General features: G+C 35.4%; 1 protein-coding gene across 1 annotated transcript; it reads left to right on the top strand.

The window, feature by feature from the left end:
* Positions 1–5,474: 5,474 nt before the first annotated feature.
* Positions 5,475–18,890, top strand: LOC134251451 (matrix metalloproteinase-2-like). Its single transcript, XM_062733874.1, has 9 exons — positions 5,475–6,826; positions 9,993–10,258; positions 14,348–14,529; positions 15,660–15,758; positions 15,934–16,092; positions 16,261–16,433; positions 16,746–16,893; positions 17,164–17,433; positions 17,707–18,890. The coding sequence occupies exons 1-9, from the start codon at positions 6,596–6,598 to the stop codon at positions 17,967–17,969; spliced, it is 1,791 nt and encodes a 596-aa protein (XP_062589858.1). The 5' UTR covers positions 5,475–6,595; the 3' UTR covers positions 17,970–18,890.
* The last annotated feature ends 160 nt before the right edge of the window (positions 18,891–19,050 follow it).

The following is a 19,050-nucleotide window of genomic DNA, read 5'->3' on the forward strand; positions in this document are numbered from 1 at the left end:
GGACATCCCTAGTTATTTGAAAATACCGATGTATTTAACTGATCGTTGATCGTTTTCCTAAAGCTCTGTCTGCAGGGGATAAACACATTTCTTCCTTTAGTTACTTCTCCAGATCTATATGGGGTTATTGCTCTTTGCTACATCTCGCTGTAATACGTCATATTGAACTGATTGTACTCTGGGTGACTCACATCCAAATTACATCCCCTGGCAAGATATTAACAAACCAAGCTATTTCCACAACTTATGATTGTCAATCTTGTTGTATTGATTTTGAAGCCATATCTTTCCTCTGCATCCACGCAGAATTAACTTATGCAATCAAGTGTTTTTATCTTCTGCAAAAATCTGCTGGCAAATAATTCCAGGGCCGGTAATGAAGTTAGTGATGTAATTATAATCTCAGGCAGGGCATGAGGAGGAGGAATATTCAATATGACATGTCATCTTCATTGCTCGATTCCTTATTGTTTGCATGCAATACACTATGATGGCAGGATAATATTTCGATATTTTTGAGAGTATAAATATATATAATTTTTAAAAAAATTAAAATTACATATTTTAATATTTTAATTTAATCGTTCGATGTAAAAGCCAGAAAAATATACGAAAGCAGCAATATTGATTCAGTCAAAATAACCAATTATATACATGTTTATCTATTATCTTTATGGTGAATAAAAAGACGAACTATATATATTACAATCAAGATATGAAAATATTTCGGCGGCAAACTTCAGTGAAGAACCCAGATTTCTCGTCTCTTACGCTTTTACAATAATGGTATTACATCGCTCAAGCCTCACTTGACCCGAGGGACATTCATCCTGAGTGGGTGCTAGAACAATTTGTCTAAAGATAACGAATGGCCGGAGCGCAATGTTCGTCCGAGGAAAGTTCACGGCCGGTATCTGGCCGTCGTTAATGAAGTCGTGTGATTGTACCGTAATGCTTTGTTGTATGACTGGCATTTAATTATCTGATTTAGTGTCCTTGTGTTGGGGTCAAACAACAAAATGTTGAAATGTAAAGGTGTATATATATATATATATATATATATATATATATATATATATATATATATATATATATATATATATATATATATATATATATATATATATATATTCACATAATCAAGATGCATTGTAAAAATATGGTCACATGTCACCGAGTTACAGAGCCATGCATTGTAAAAACCTTCAATGGTCATATGTCACAGAGTTACAGAGCCATGCATTGTAAAAACCTTCAATGGTCATATGTACATGTCACCGAGTTACAGAGCCATGCATTGTAAAAACCTTCAATGGTCACATGTCACCGAGTTACAGAGCCATGCATTGTAAAAACCTTCAATGGTCACATGTCACCGAGTTACAGAGCCAAGCATTGTAAAAACCTTCAAGAGCCAGAATGCATTGCAAAAACCTTCAATGGTCATATGTCACAGAGTTACAACGCCATGCATTGTAAAAACCTTCAATGGTCACGTCATCGAGTTACAGAGCCATGCATTGTAAAAATTTGTCTAGCCAAGATTGTAAAAACCTTCAATGGCCGGAGCGCCAAGCATTGTAAAAACCTTCAATGGTCATATGTCACAGAGTTACAGAGCCAAGCAGTAAAAACCTTCAATGGTCACATGGTGGAGTTATGGCCGCATTGTAAAAACCTTCAATGGTCACATGTCGTGGAGTTGCATTGTAAAAACCTTCAATGCTTTGTTGCCATGCATTGTAAAAACCTTCAATGGACATTTAATTACAGAGCCATGCATTGTAAAAACCTTCAATGGTCACATATCACAGAGTTACAGAGCCAAGCATTGTAAAAACCTTCAATGGTCATATGTACAACAAAATGCATTGTAAAAATGTCACATGTCAGGTGTACAGAGCCATGCACTGTAAAAACCTTCAATGGTCACTCTTACAGAGCCATGCATTGTAAAAACCTTCAATGGTCATTAATAAAATAAAAACCTTCAATATCCAGTTACAGCCATGCATTGTAAAAATTTCATATGTTACAGATAATGCATTGTAAAAACCTTCAATGGTCACATGTCACCGAGTTACAGAGCCATGCATTGTAAAAACCTTCAATGGTCACATGTCGTGGAGTTATAGAGCCAAGCATTGCAAAAACCTTCAATGGTCATATGTCACAGAGTTACAGAGCCAAGCATTGTAAAAACCTTCAATGGTCACATGTCGTGGAGTTACAGAGCCAAGCATTGTAAAAACCTTCAATGGTCATATGTACATGCCGCGGAGTTAGAGAGCCATGCATTGTAAAAACCTTCAATGGTGAAATGTCACAGAGTTACAGAGCCATGCATTGTAAAAACCTTCAATGGTCATATGTCACCGAGTTACAGAGCCATGCATTGTAAAAACCTTCAATGGTCATATGTACATGTCACCAAGTTACAGAGCCATGCATTGTAAAAACCTTCAATGGTCACATGTCACGGAGTTACAGAGCCATGCATTGTAAAAACCTTCAATGCTCACATGTCAGAGAGTTACAGAGCAATGCATTGTAAAAACCTTCAATGCTCACATGTCAGAGAGTTACAGAGCCATGCATTGTAAAAACCTTCAATGCTCACATGTCAGAGAGTTACAGAGCCATGCATTGTAAAAACCTTCAATGCTCACATGTCAGAGAGTTACAGAGCAATGCATTGTAAAAACCTTCAATGGTCACATGTCACGGAGTTACAGAGCCATGCATTGTAAAAACCTTCAATGGTCACATGTCACCGAGTTGCAGAGCCATGCATTGTAAAAACCTTCAATGGTCATATGTCACAGAGTTACAACGCCATGCATTGTAAAAACTTTCAATGGTCATATGTCACAGAGTTACAGAGCTATGCATTGTAAAAACCTCCAATGGTCATATGTACATGTCACCGAGTTACAGAGCCATGCATTGTAAAAACCTTCAATGGTCACATGTCGTGGAGTTACAGAGCCATGCATTGTAAAAACCTTCAATGGTCACATGTCACGGAGTTACAGAGCCATGCATTGTAAAAACCTTCAATGGTCACATGTGCAGAGCCAGAGTAAAAACCTTCAAGTCATATGTACAGAGCCATGCATTGTAAAAACTTTCAATGGTCACATGTCAGAGAGTTACAGAGCTATGCATTGTAAAAACCTCCAATGGTCATATGTACATGTCACCGAGTTACAGAGCCATGCATTGTAAAAACCTTCAATGGTCACATGTCACCGAGTTACAGAGCCATGCATTGTAAAAACCTTCAATGGTCACATGTCACGGAGTTACAGAGCCATGCATTGTAAAAACCTTCAATGGTCACATGTCACCGAGTTACAGAGCCATGCATTGTAAAAACCTTCAATGGTCACATGTCACCGATAAACCATTGTAAAAACCTTCAACGGTCGTGGAGCAGATTATTAAAAATATTTTAAACCTTAATCACAGATTGTTTTGGTTTTACTCAGCATTTTCGCGATTATTAAAAATATTTTTTTTTGTTTGGTCACTTTTTCATTATTATTTTGATTATCGTGAATTCTTCTTTGTTTTTCTCATGTCAATCTTTTTTCTTTTAATTATTTTTATTAATTATTTCTTCCCTTATTATTAAATTGATATCTTTTAATTGTTATGTGTGAATTTCTAATAATGCTTTAAGTAAACGAAATATGTAGTGTTTGATTTGATGAAATGTGATAGCAATAGCTAAATAAATAGGCAGAAAAAAAAACGTAATTTGGGGGAAAATGAAAAAAGAAAGACCAAATATATAGGAATAATAAGGCAATAAAAGACATTACTCAAAGTTTCATTTTGCTTGGCAGTGTAATAGGTACTAAAGCATGTAATTGTAACGGAAAGTGCGAGGATTGTCGAAGCAATGCTATCAGCAAACGCAGTTACTGTGAAAAATTGACGAATACAACACCATAAGTGGAGCTTCATTAGCCGTTCATTGATTTATCCCATCAAAGCAAACCTTGTAATTCCTGACTAAGTGGCTCTCCTTTAATGACGTGTCCAATACTTCGCTTTCCTGTTGACTTGGTCCATACATGGATTACTAGCGTCCTGTAAATATTTACCTAGACTAGCAAAGTGGTCAATTTCTTTGTCTTTGGAAAACCACACCAAACCCAGAGTTTTCTTATTGCGATCATAACAGGTACCCCCATACAATAGTGGGTGTGACGGGTCAACTGTCGACCGTAGAATGACACTTTAAAGTGTACTTTGCTTATATGACTTTTAATTAATGTATATACTTATCTTAAAACCTTAAGAAAGACTTCAAGTGCGGAAACAGCTTTTAGGGGCACTAAGGATTTGAAATGAATGAATTACAATCGTATTTTAATGGGCAGTTTTGACATCAGTGAGTCAATGACCGCGGCTGGTACGATCTTAAGTCTTTAAGGAAGACACAAAAAAACACAAGATTGTCTTTGATTCCTTACCATTTCCGGTAAAGTGATTTCAAATTATATAGGGCAGGTCTACTTGCACTTTTAATAAATTAAATCTCTAAGGTTAATAATGAATGGAAACCACTTTTACATATAATATAGTGCCATTTTTAAAAATAAATCAAATATTCTATTTTTACATACATATATTTTTTGTGTGCACTTTCGATTTCGAATAATTCTAAAAGACCCTCACGTATAGACAAAATACAACTGATATCACCTTATATCTACTCTCAGATAATCTGTCGTGTGGATTACAGATTATATTCTTTATTGATATATCGTCCTCCTAGATAACTGATTGCATGATAACCTAATTTTGGTCCGAAAGGTTTGCGGTTGCGATGCGGTTTATTCTCTTGTTATACCTGCGCGAAATCCCCACCCATATACGATTCCGGGGGATTGTTGTATTGTATTTCTCTCGCGCTAGAAATTCTTAAATCGTGCGTTATTGCTGTTCTCTCATATTTTGTTTCATTCTTTGCCTCTAAACACCACATAACAACTTAGCTGTATCGTATTAAATTATTCTTTTGTAGTTTGAGGGCGACGACGACGCACCTGATTATGAATGCTATATCGATTCGGCTCTTTATCAAATATTGATTCCATGGCAAATTTAATGTATATACATGTATTATCATGAATCATACATTAAAAGAAAAAAAGCAATGTTTAATAATATTGATTGCTATAATAGACACATTAAATTAACGATATTGACAGCTGTTGGCTGTCATATTTATCTTCTAATCTTTTCATACTATTATATTTTAAAGGTTTTTGTTGATGTTAGTTTTTATATGAAGCATGTTAAGTGAAGGCCCAAAATGAATCAAGTTGTGCACCGTGCAAGCGATATCGATGCAAAATCCAATCAACGTAATTTCCATATTAATCAGGCTGGTTACAGTACATGCAACATTGTCTTTATCTCGTTTCCATCTTACAACGTTTAATATCAGTCAAGATATACCGGGGCGATTCCGGGACTTTGTTGGATATTTTAATAACCCCCACCACGGTTCAGTGGATTCATTTGATTTTTTGTTCCTCCGGGATTTGTGAATCGATATTATGATTGAACCATTCGATCAAACGCGTCTGTATCGACCATATGTTTCTGATGAATGAGGAGTAGCATGTGAAACAAAGATGTTCGGGAAATATATTCCCTCAGTACAAGTGCTAATCAAAACCACGTGCTGACAGTAGCATCTCCAAAATTACCCACCATTCTCCTCAGAACCCCGTGACTCATCATGATCTTCCACGCTCTTTGAAAACATTGACAGACAAGGCATTTGTCTGGAAACATAACCTCTAGCAAGGGAATCGCTCAACTCTGATGCAGAGGAACTATATCAAATAAGCCTGGATATTGATTATATTAGGATACTTTCTGTGTATATTGAGGATAGTCCAGCAACATACAAAAACTGGCCAGTGGATCAAATCTATTGCTCTTGTGATGAAAAGATGTTTACAGAAACCCGGAACAGTTTTTGTCCGATTAACCAAAGCGTAAAGGATATACGTATAAGCAGTTTCTTTGTTTACATTTGTAGAGGATGATCATCTCCGGAGGAAGGATGAAGCATCACTAGATGTCTTCATTGTAAATATGAATTAATTAGTTGTTTATTAAGAGGTGTGAATAATCTTGCGACTTTTGTCTTAAGACTTAGACCTTATCTTCGTTATATAGCGGACTCGGTAATTTATGCTCGAGGGATTAGATTAGGTAATCTGAGGGTTCAAGCAAGGTGCGCCCCACGGTGTGCAGGAAACGGTGAGGTTATTTAAGTCGTTTTTTGTGTGAATCAGTAACACTTGACCTGAAATATACGGCGATTCTTTTTTTTTCTAATAAAAGAAATCAAAATGTAATTGGACCAGATGCTCGGCGAATGATAAATTAGACTAACGGCTGGCTTCAGAAGACAGAGTGCTGGTTATTATTGGGGTTGGTTTCTTCTGAGTGGAAGACTGACAACCAGAGACAATAATAGACGATAAAACAATTGATGCCAACATAACGGAGCCATATTTAATATACGGTTAATTTATGAAACAGTGAATGTGCCGTAATACACATGGAGGCTGAACGAGAAATGTACAAGCAGATCCCTGGAGTGTGTTATTGTGGGCACTACACAGGCGTGGACGGAGCGGGAGAAAGGAGGAATATAGCCTCTAATAATGGACCTTCACTTAAAACAATGAAGACTTCATTAATATTTGTGATATACATAGTGTTCTTAGTTACAGATTCAGTTATAGGATTGCCAGTTTCAGGAGCGTCTAATCTAGATGCAGATGCTTTTGTAAGTAATTCATATATCGTCTGTTTTGTTTCTTATAGCAGACGAGAGGTGCTCGCTATTAACATGATTTAACCTTGATATATGTACGGTGTGAATCATTAAATCTCCCTTCCATTCAGGATTTCTGTATGTAGGTGTACTGACCATGTTTACTTATCATATACGTATTTATTTTATACGGTTCAATGGTTTTTATTAACAACAAACAGTTGAACTGAAATGAAACGTTTTACTTTGCATGTAAACCATGTAGGTTTGAAAAGATATAATTCAAACGTGTCTTGAGGAACATGTCGAAGCTCAAAGGGGGGAGAGGGGGCTATAAACGACGTACTTATTACAGTAAAGACATGTATAGCAAGTTAAACTAATCTAAATTTATTAAAACTAGTTACAATTTCTTCCTCGCCATTCAAGATTAACTCGTAATTTTTAAGGAAAAAATAGAAATCCCCTCTTATTCCAAAAGAGGATGCGATGAGATGGAATTACAAGTGCTTTTGTTGTGGCATCTTCCTTGTTTGACACTCAGTGTAAGATGTTAATCACTATCTTCAGAACACATGGCTATGTGTGTAAAACAGATTATGTCATAGATAAAATCTACAGATGACAGACCGACTGCATGCAGTCATATTTATACTTTGTACAGTCATCTTACTGCAAGATTCTTGTTACTTTATGTCAGGTCTTGTATAAAAATGCAGCTTGAGTTATTTGCTGAGTTTTCCTGGGTAGGGAAAGTTTTCTTATCTTGAACATTAATTTGTGCAAAACAATTGCAACATCACACCTAAATATTTCCTCATAAATGACCTTTGGTGAATGCTTCTGTCTATCGATTTTATAGAATGAAATGACCAAAGCCCTACGATCATGCAGTGCAAATTATTAGATATTGTAATTGCTTCACAATGTGTGACATATACCGACGTGTTCAACTTGCACATGTCAGCTGGCATTCACTTAATTATTTGTTGATAAGATGATGATTCTGAGTCAAAGAGAAGAAATGATGGGTCACAATAAATAAGTCGTGATGGTTAGCTTAGCAGTATAGACATCACTATCACATAAACCTTTTGATGGTGAAACATCGTATACTCATCGTTTTGTGATTGACAGAGAAAACAGCTGATATTTTTCATCAATACGTCGTGTTTAAGAAATATGCAGCATTAAATAGAGGTACCAATACTAAATACGATTACGGGTATTGTTCTGTTGATTAAAATCAGCATGGCGTCTGAAAATGTCCCAACTGACAGTCTATCCCAGCTGACAAAGTACAAATAGATAAGAACAGTTAGGAACATTATCTTTTTAGTAAGGTTCATCATTACAGGGGCTTCGACAAATGGTAACCCATCATATAATACAACTTATAGTTTCTCTTTCTAAGGAGATGATATTTATATATTCCTAGCAACCAAATTGAACTGATACTTTTACTAGATCCCTAAACTTCATAGCAATCCTTAAAAACAGGTATATAACTGTTTCTAGTTAATGTTCTATCGAGCCTCAATCTTTCTGCTCCTCACAAAAATATTAACAGTGAATTCGAAGGAGAAACTTCGGCATGTTCAGGAGTAATGTATAACAACATGATCGAGAAATAGTGTTAATCAGATGTGAATACGTGAAAACATCCCAAACATTAAGAACATGAAGAAAAATTGATATTGCAAAATTTTAACAAACCTACGAATCTTCATCACTTTTAATATACAACCATTCCCCATGATAAAGGCTTAGACTTTGCATCATATAAACAGCTGCCTTTTCAATAAAAATGAAATTCGTTAATTTACATACCTTCTTATAGGTCATCTATCATGTCTATAGATAAAAGCTTATTTTGTTAAACTGATTCTATTCAGAAGTACTCCTAGAATGATATTAAGAAGATGCTGGAGTTTCTCATTGATAACATGTTTGTAGTTTTTGGAGGAGATATCTTCCAATGATCTGGTGGAATTTTCGTGGGTTCCAAGTTGATTCAATACATAAAAGTGAATGTTCTACTTTCAATCAGTTTCTAAAATGAGACAAGCTTTTGACAAATAAGCTGACAATACAAGGTTATAAACAATCTAGACTTGAATCAACATTTGGTAAATTCAATGATGGATACAATGCAAATAAAAACTGCCATTGTCGAATGTTGACTGACTTCTCTCAAACAAAGTTTAGGCCATTATATTTTAAAATTTACCTCTTCATACACAGGATCAAGTGACGGGTAAGTCAGGTCGACAGGGAATGCACACTCCTCCATGGCATCTCATCCTTTACCTCTATTTTCAGATCCATGCTGGCTCTACTAAAAAATGTGTTTAGATTTTTTTTAGAATACATGTAACTACATATTTTTATTATCATAATTATATTTATTATATTGATATTATAGGCCTAATCATTTTTATTGATAAATGAGATCATTAATGGGACTACTGCAGTTGTGATGACTTTAAAATGAAACACTTAATTAGAAGATTGAAAAAAATATATTAGAATTTGCTGTAACTTAGCTCAGTGAGGGTACAGCAGTGAGTTAATAACATGAATGTCACTGTAGATAGATCAAACAAGAATGATAAGAACGGAGCATTTTGTCCCCAGGACTTATTGTTTAATTGACTGGTCTTTAAATAAGTGCACTTTTAACATTATAAATAAAGGTCGTAGTTTGACTATGAATTACATGTACTTTATGGGTTTAATTTCGCATGTAGGTCTGCTAATATCAAGTAATTTAGATATGTAAATCAAGAGTTTCGGGCATTCAAAAATAATATGAAAAGAATAGCATAAAGCAAAATTTGAGACTTGATGAAGATACAGTAGTAAGTGGCTATGCCTCATCTAAATAGTTATCTAGTTTGTTTTAAAGAAAGATTCCCACAAGCATTAAAAACCCTTGACATTTTGTTTGCCTGCCAGATTTTTCATATACTCACTTGATTTCGAATTCAAACGTACAGCACCCACCAGAAAGAAATGCTGTTTGTTTTTATGTTTTCTCACGTCAGTTAGCAAACCACATTATTGAAACTTCATTGTCGCCTTAATCGAGAATTCATCAATAAAATAAAATTCAAATAAAACATTTAAAAAAAATTTTTGTGAAATATTATTACATGTCAATGTTAACTCTTTTTAGAGATACCTTGGAAAGTTTGGTTACATATCATCAGCTCAAGCGGAGAAGGGGGCTCAGAACCTCATTTCAATGGACATCACGGAGTCCATAAAGAAATTACAAAGAATGGGTGGGATCCCGCCAACCGGCGTGCTCGATGTTCGAACTCAGGAGCTCATGCACAAGCCGAGGTGTGGTAACAAGGACCCAGTGGAAGAAGAAGGGGCCCGGAAAAAGAGATATGTACTGGCCCCTTCTAAATGGGACCATAAGGATCTAACTTACAGGTAAGTTATAGAAGTTATCAGTTTAAAGGAGTAACGAAAGTCGAAAGGGTTACAATCTTGTTTTGCAGAGCTAATTACAAAGTGGTGGTCCTTATGTTAAACAAAGTATGTGTGTCAACAACTTTGAATTTGCTAAAATATGCAGCAAAAGTGGTTACGTGCATGTGTTCGGATTAAGAATCACGGGATGGGGCCAAATTATGAAATGTTGTTAAAAAGAGAAAAACACCATGCATTACCATTTCTATGGCACACCCACAATAAAGGAATTTTCGTATCTAGATCAGCAGATTTTATATAATTCTCAGTGTGCTACTGCAAAAACGAAGAATTTTTAGCATATTGAAATCTCCCCCTTGATTTGCCCCCATTTTTAATACCGGACATGTGTTCTAAATTTAAGGACTTCTTCAAGTTGAAACCAGACCTAGCATTACTCACGAAATCATATGACATCTGTAATAAGTGTGAGAAAAGCGCCATTTCTCTGCTTGGGTTTGATCTTGTTTGGCTGGTGTACAGTAGCTCCCAGGCTGTCTTATCTCACCAACAGTTATTCTGCATATTAGAGTTTGCACTGGATTGCAAGATAAATGTAAGCTGGTACATAGGGTGCGAAATACAAAGATAAGTAGCGCAGTGGCCAGTATTTTCGAGAGGAATTTTTCAGCTGAGCTCCGTCTCCATCTTTAAGGTTTTTCTTTCGAGCTACACGAACAGGTTAGTGATGACCATGAACGTTGAGCCACGTGACCTTGTTCGGCCTGGTTGTTATGTGGTTATGTGACATCACAACCTGCATGAATGAGGGCATATGGTTCATCAATCTGCCGATCCACTGATGAGAAGCGATGAAATTAGTTTCTTTTTTCTTCTTTCGGACTGTATTCTAATAACTATTGGAAAATTTTGTTGATTGGAAGCTAGAAATTGAGTCATAGCTAATAGGTTATTGTGTTATTTCTACATTGAACTATTCTCTGCATCACGATTCTATTGTCCCCGCCAAGATCTAAGAGATGCACGCTCCACGAACTCTCATGCAAGTCGCTGAAGCAGTGAGTCACCCACACCTCACCTACCAACTAAAACAAGCTTTATAGTTATAATCTCAATTTGTCCAAGTACATTTTTCCTTAATATTTTATGTTGAACGCAGACAGGTTTCTGTTCTACTTGTGCGATTTCACTGGCTCCCTAAGGACAAACACATGTTCCTCACCACAAGGGTAAAAAATAATACTGCAATGCAGTCAGCTCGTTGTCTTGACAACACGATCAGGGTTATGTACTTTTCATGCTTTTAATTCAAAATATACAAGAATTTCAACTTTCAGTTAGATTCTTATGCCAGATTGTCAAGTAGACGAGATTTAACAACAAGAATTTTACAATGTTTACGAATGGCAAAATTTGAACAGAAAAAGGCAGACGACCGTTAGATTATCGGTAAATTTACAAATACAATACAATTACAATAAAGCTCAACAGAACAATTTTGTGTACAACATACATTGGGGACAATTATGTGAAGCAAATCATGTTAACAACGGTCAGAGTGGCCCCTTTCAGCTCAGCATCCGTTCTACAAGAGGGTATGCGTAACTGGAATTTAAATTTTGTTTCAGTAAACATGGAGTATACTTAGATGTTTATAGACATAGGAATCAGATGATGTTCTATAAATTATAATCTCCCCATTGCAGTGATTAGCCTGCCAATTCAGCCAATGTAAGATATCACTTGAACAAACTATTTTTACTTCTTAACGCAAATTCTCTGTTCTCTCCAAATGTCAGAGATTGTTATCTACATATATTGGAGATAAACTATTCGAGCACGTCTGCTTCTTTTTAGTATGAATGACCGGTCTTTTCAACAAGGGTTGCTTTAATTTGTACTTCGACTAAGTTGGTATTTAACAATAGCAAATGCATGCTGCAGATACAGTCTAAATCTGAAGCATAATGTCATTGTACCCCGCTACCCTAAGGGTTGGAATACATGTACATAAATCAAACTGAAAAAAAAATGATAAATGTAATGATTTCAACTTTTCCCTTGCTAGATCCCCTTATTTTGTGGCAATATAGCCTTTTCACTCGTATGTAGAGTTTATGTCTCCCAGCTGATCCAAGTACGCAAGTGCATGCTTTACTTAAGAAATAGTTTTAAAACTACATGTAAATAGGTTGTTGACAATTAAGTTGATGAAAAAAAAGGATATGAATTCGTTCAAAGACAACATTTCGAAAGTTATTTGTTTGGTACATTGAACTTATTAGCAAATCTATCATTAAGTCGATTGATGACTGAAGTTTTGCAGACTGAATGTCGTGTCATTATTTTACACAATGAAATATCTTCGGATTTTTTCGTTTGAAAATCATGACAAGGAGCACAGGGCGGATGTGACCTGTCGACAGGGGGTGCATACTCCTCCATGGCACCTGATCCCAGCTTTAATATTTAGAGGTCCCACTTTGCTTTGCTCCCAATTTATTTCAATGGAATTTTGAGCTGAATACTGTTCGTGTTATCTTCGTATTTTATTTTACAAAAAAAAAAAAAAAATAAAAAAAAAAATAAAAAAACCAATGAACATAGTATTGTCAAGTACATGGTCGAAGACGGATGTCAATGAGAAAAAATTGTATTTTACAAAAAAAATATGACGAATATTTCATAAAGATGATTCATTTAAGAATATCCGGAGTTACACTTTAGTTTCAATTACTTGATAATTGAGGGGATGTTATCCATATCTTATCGATAGCTGTTCTTTTCTTTTTTCAAAAAATGCTCTTGAAATGCTGAAGGAAACACTTCTCAGACCTTGTTTTACGATTTTATTGGTATAGAATGATTCATTCTTGCAATCAAAGATGCAACAATTATACACATTTTTTTTTAATAGGAACTAATCAATTAACTAAAACAACTTGTTAAATATTAATGCTATCAAAATGTATCATTTGTACGAGATAAAAGATAATGAGCATTGAGTCATTTCGAAAGTGGAGCCTTATTTGCATCGGATGCTAGTAATTAAAAGAAAGCATTTCTTATTTATAAAGTCGACCAAAGATAAGTTCTGTAAGGTCCTGCCGGCGTATTGTCATCACCCAGATATCACGAGGCGCCACGAGTCCGCGGTCGGAAAACCAAAGGCTGCCAGGGGCCGCGGAGAACAAATTGGTGTACGCCAAACATAATCATCCCTTAGTTCTAGTTTCTATCTTAAATGTCTTGGTAGTCCTTTGGCTTATAATTGTTTGATATCCTGCCTTAAACCAGAAAAAGAGGGAAAATTACATTCTGTAGGAATCACGTTTTTATCATTCTGTTCGATCTACAGCAAACATCGAAATACTCTCTGATAGTAATTTCTGAGTCATACAGACTTGAGGATATCTTTTGCATGTTGCTTTATTGCCTGTAATGGCTTGTCTGGTTTGTCTTTGTAGAATCGGGTGATCTAAATTCAGTCATCGGTGTAAATGACCTTGGGGTACAGAAACTTCTGTTTTTCTGTATTCGAGTTGACATCACCATTTTGGTTCTTTGCAAATAGGAGCAGACTGTCTGTTTCGTACACGATAGAAAGTAAAAATATAAGATAAGCAACCACAACTCTGAGATTGCACCAGCTAGCACGCCCAGTAACAATTAGTAAAGTGACACTTTTAGAAGCACGTTTCGTGTCGCATGGAATTAACCACAAGATGCATTGTCAAACTTTTATTTCCGGTAGAGGCTGACCTTTGGCATCGTTAATGGGATTCTGCCCAGGTGCTGAGGGGTCTTCTACCTGCTTCGTTAAGTTTGAAATTTCTTGGCTATAAATCACTTTCTGAGAGAACCTGACTCTGGCTATAATGTCAACATCTGTGTTTGGTGTAATCATTTTGTAACCAATTGCAATGGTACGGAACACGGTACATTTGTCTAATGGTAATTCAAACACCAAAGGTTAAAGAGGAAAGCGTGTTTCGTTGCAGTTAAAATGTTAAGACACCGTGAAGTATCTTTTGCAGTAATGATGTCGAAAATTTATAAATAAAGGGTTTTGTCTTTAAATAATTTTAGAATCGAGAACTACACGCCAGATCTACAGTGGCAGGATGTCCGGCGAGTCATCGCAGACGCCTTTAAAGTTTGGAGTGACGTCACTGACTTAACATTTACAGAAGTTATGAATACAGATGCAGATATCATGATAAAATTTGCCAGAAAATATCATAAAGATGGTTACCCATTTGATGGGAAAGGTAATTGACAGAAGTCTATAAGGCACAAAATACATCTCACTGTGTTTGTTATTTATTAGATTTAGCAAATTTTATTCCTTTTTCTGTAGGAAATTGCTTTGGGGTTTGGTAACTAAAATCAAACGTCATATTGAATTATAGACATACTTTTCTTCCAATAACGAAGTAATTTGCTGTTTTACTTGCCTTAAAAATCTTTTGCTTTGAAATAACATGGGTCATTTTGTCTATGAAAGAATTATGACAAAAAGGATTGGTCGGTTTAGTTAATTTGAACGATATTTGTTTCATACAAAGAAACGTGTCACCCAATCCATAACAAAACTACAGGGTTGTATGACAAAACCTAATCAAAAAGAAAACATAAAAGTGACTTAAACAGATTGAAGACAGGAAGATTATACCCATAGCGGCGTCTCAGTCAATAATTCACGAGGAACTGAACGTGAAAGAACGAGAGAGAAAGCAACACGTTGCTGGCCGTACCAGATGTTCTTTTGAGGTTCGTTTCATATACTTTGGATCCACGCACACTGAGTGCATGCAGCAGCTTTGAGATTGCTGAAACACACTATCAGCAAATTGGTTTTTACCGTGAACTTTAGCCCATCTATTCTTTGTATGAAAACAAACCTAGAGCCAAAAGCAATAGTAAATCAGTGATTAGTGTACGTGTGTATATAGCTACTGAGGAGAAAAATACTACTATACACTTCTTCATGAAACTAAATATATCATCCGTATATCTCATAAACAATGCGAATATTGCCAGAACACAGGCGAAACAAATTAAAATGCAATTTAAACATAGTTAAAGTTATGTAAGCAGTGTTGGGATGTCTTTAAATACAGCGAAAAAAAAATGTTTTAGATTGCAACAAAAATCCAACTCCGAAATTTTTTGACGAGCAAGAAAAGTAAACGATCGACTTTTCCAACCCAAAAAACCTATTTTATAGGAGGTCGTGTTTTCAGGGGAGGGGCGGTCTTTCCGATTCAAATTTTAAAAATTCAGAAAATTGAGGGACCCCCCCCCCCCCCCCCCAATTTTATTTACGCATGCTCTTTGTGCGGTATCTTATTCTGTGCGTTATGTACAAGTACCTTACAATTTACTCCTAACTCTACAGGTCTCATCCTGGCTCACGCTTTCTTTCCTGGAAAAGACAAAGGGGGTGATACTCATTTCGATGAAGATGAAAAGTGGACGATCAATTCCAATGAGGAAGGTGAATGACTGTTTTAGTTTTTCAAAAAAGAAATGAAAATTTTTAATGACTTCTTCTGTTAGAAAAGGAAATATTTTAAAATTTTTATCTTCTGACTGGAAAGGGAAATCCTTTCCCAACAAAATAGGAAAATAATTATCTTTAAAGTATTCATTTTTCCTGTTGCTATTTTTAGGTGTGGACTTGTTTATGGTAGCTGCTCACGAGTTTGGGCATGCTCTGGGACTGAGCCACAGCAACGAGCCCAAAGCCCTGATGTATCCTTGGTATCAGGGATACATTCCCAACTTTCAACTTCCATACGACGATACCTTAGGAATACAACTTATTTATGGTATATCCACATAGAAAATATACAAATGAAAGATCTTTCTTATTATAAAAGCCATTCAATGAAGTCAATCAAGGAGTGTTCGAATAAATATTCTTTGGAAGAGTTTTACAAACTCGATCTTTCTAACGAAGTTCTTGAAAGAAAGTAAAACAGCAGATTTTTTTTTAGGTGGTAAGGGACCTTACGTGACCTTTCGACCCCCGCCCACCACCAGGCGGCCTGATACAAGGGGAGGATACAGTACCCTCGCTCCTCCCCGTAAAGCCCCAATAGATCCATGTAAGGGAAATTTTGACGCCATAGCAGTTATACGTTCTGAAGTCTTCATTTTCATCGGAAAGGTGGGCAAAATGTATAAAGGAATAATTATAGATATCCTTAAGAAAATTCAAAATGACAGCAATTCATACTGAAAAGTCTTAATTAAAAATAAAATGTTGACGTTATTGACTTTTAAAAGTTTAATTAATTAGAACTATAGGGTGTTGTATTTTTCTATATATATGTATGTGTATAAAATCGAATGGAAAGAACCGTTGTTTTGGGTGGGCGTTGTAACCCACTCAAGGGCACTGACCTCTTGTTTTTTCAGCATTTTTAAGTTCTTGAGCAGAATTTTGAATGCATAATATCTAAATATTTTTATTTGACAGTATTTCTGGAGGAGTCTTGAACCTAAAACCATTCTCTCTAGTGAACCCTCCATTATTCACGACTTCTGGTACAGATTTCCAGAGGACGTGGAGAGGATTGACGCAGCTTTTGAACATCCAACAGACCGCAGAATCTTCTTCTTCTCAGGTAAAGGGATATTCTTGTTATAAGTATTTTAAAATACATTGTATTCCAGCGTTAGGAAACACTATCACCCCCCCCCCCCAAATAATTCCCTCATTTGTGAAAAGTTAAATTGAAAAAATCTTTTTTTTGAGTTTTTACTTGATTGTTTTGTTTTTCCAGTATTTTTGTAAATTTTTTATGGAAAAGTTGTAAGTCAAAGAAATGTTCTGAATTATTTTAAATATCGATATCTGCTGTGTATAATAATGTTTCAATACTTGAATTCCTTAGGAAAGAGGTACTGGATATACAACGGTAACAGTCTTGCCAATGGACACCCTACTAATGGTAAACCAATCACAGACTTCGGAATCCCTGAAGACATTCAGAAAATTGATGCAGTGTTTGTGTGGGGCTTCAACAAAAGGATTTACCTTGTCAGTAAAGATATGTACTGGAAATTCAAGGAGTCGGACAATCAAATAGAACCGGACTACCCTCGCGACATGAGCATCTGGAAAAATGTTCCTATTCCAATTGATACTGCTTTTAAATTCCAAGGTTTGTTCAGATTATTATTCTTCCTTAACATACATTTATTTTAACCATTTTTATCAAATGTCTGCTCAATATGCAAAAATTGGGTAGGTTCTATGCACAATAAAAAAAATTACCAATTTTTAACATTCAGATAACAAATAACATTGTTAAATGTAGCATATTACTAGTATAACAAACTACATTTTTTTAAGAAACATATTCTTTATCCTCTATGCACTTTTCTTTACCTTTAAGGGTGTCTTTGGTTTTAAAACCATTCTTTTCCTATTACAGAAAACACCTATTTCTTCAAAGGGGATAAAATGTACAAGTTTTATGACATGAAGATGAGAGTACAAGTGAACTGGCCCAAACCTATTGAAGATTTCCTAGGATGTGGGGATCGGTACAGTTCACGTAAACCTAACTCCAAGAACTCCCCCGAGAAGATTGCTCAGTTACCAAAGAGAAATTCATCAAGCCACACCAGTTTTACAGGAGTTTCCATACTTGTATTATTACATGCCATATATTTATGTATATGTTCTAGGCATTAATGACCTGTTTTTATATCACTATTTGAATGGTCTGACCAAAGGAATCAAACACTGTAATACCAGGTGATCATTTGTCCTGTATTCCTAAACTATACAATCAAAAAGTGAAGTATGAAGAATACTTTTAGTTCCTCAGCTTAAATTAAGCTTATTGGACCAAACTGATAATCAAACAGCTGCAATAAATACAATATTGTTGGAAATATGAGGTCTAGTGTGTGATTTTCATTAGCTTGCTTTTATTTGTATGAAGCTGATGGCAAGCATTACTGTACGTTATACATTGCAGGACGCAATGTGATTATTATATCATATGATCCAAAATGAAATCCTACACAAGAATTGGTGCATAATACAATATATTTTTTCATGTCTTTTAAAAGGATACATATTATTATATCCTGTGTAGAATTTTTTTTTTGCCACTTTGTATTTACCTCAACAAAGAGATCAAAGTGAACAACAACAAAAGTTATTTTGCATTACATTGCAAGTTAGAGTTAAATAACTTCTACTCACAATTTTATTTGATATTAGGGGACCCTTGAGCATGCTAAGGGGAGGATAGACATTTAAAATGAGATTAGAAATGAGATTGAAGTTTGTATATATTGTATGGTATTTAGACATCAGGTGTTTTATTTAAGCCCAGGTGATCAATGGCTGTTTATCAGCCAGTAAATGTTGAACCTCAATGTGATCTAACTATCACGGTTGTGATTCTTGTCTCCGTATGCCTTAATATCTGTTTTTGCTATATCATTGTATCATATTGTTATGTTTTACATGTAAAATTCCTTCTGTCAGTGTAATGAGGTTTTATGTGTTTAATTTATTTGAGTTTCTACATGTAACGATAACCCTGTGATATGTGAGTGTATAAAAGTGTCTGTTCTTTTTATGCCAGAATTTGGTTCAGTAGCATAATAGTTTGTTCAGTGTTCATTTGTTTAATTTTTTTTTAGCTTAATTTAGTACTGATGCAACAAGAATTCACATTCACTGCTTATAAAAAACAGACGTCTGGCATTAGTGCCAAAAAAGTGTGCACATCTCAGAATAATGCAAAGCACATGAATAA

Source organism: Saccostrea cucullata, unplaced genomic scaffold, assembly GCF_032062105.1.
Source record: "Saccostrea cucullata isolate Sc308-1 unplaced genomic scaffold, CSIRO_AGI_Scuc_v1 ctg65, whole genome shotgun sequence".
Lineage (NCBI taxonomy): Eukaryota > Metazoa > Mollusca > Bivalvia > Ostreida > Ostreidae > Saccostrea > Saccostrea cuccullata.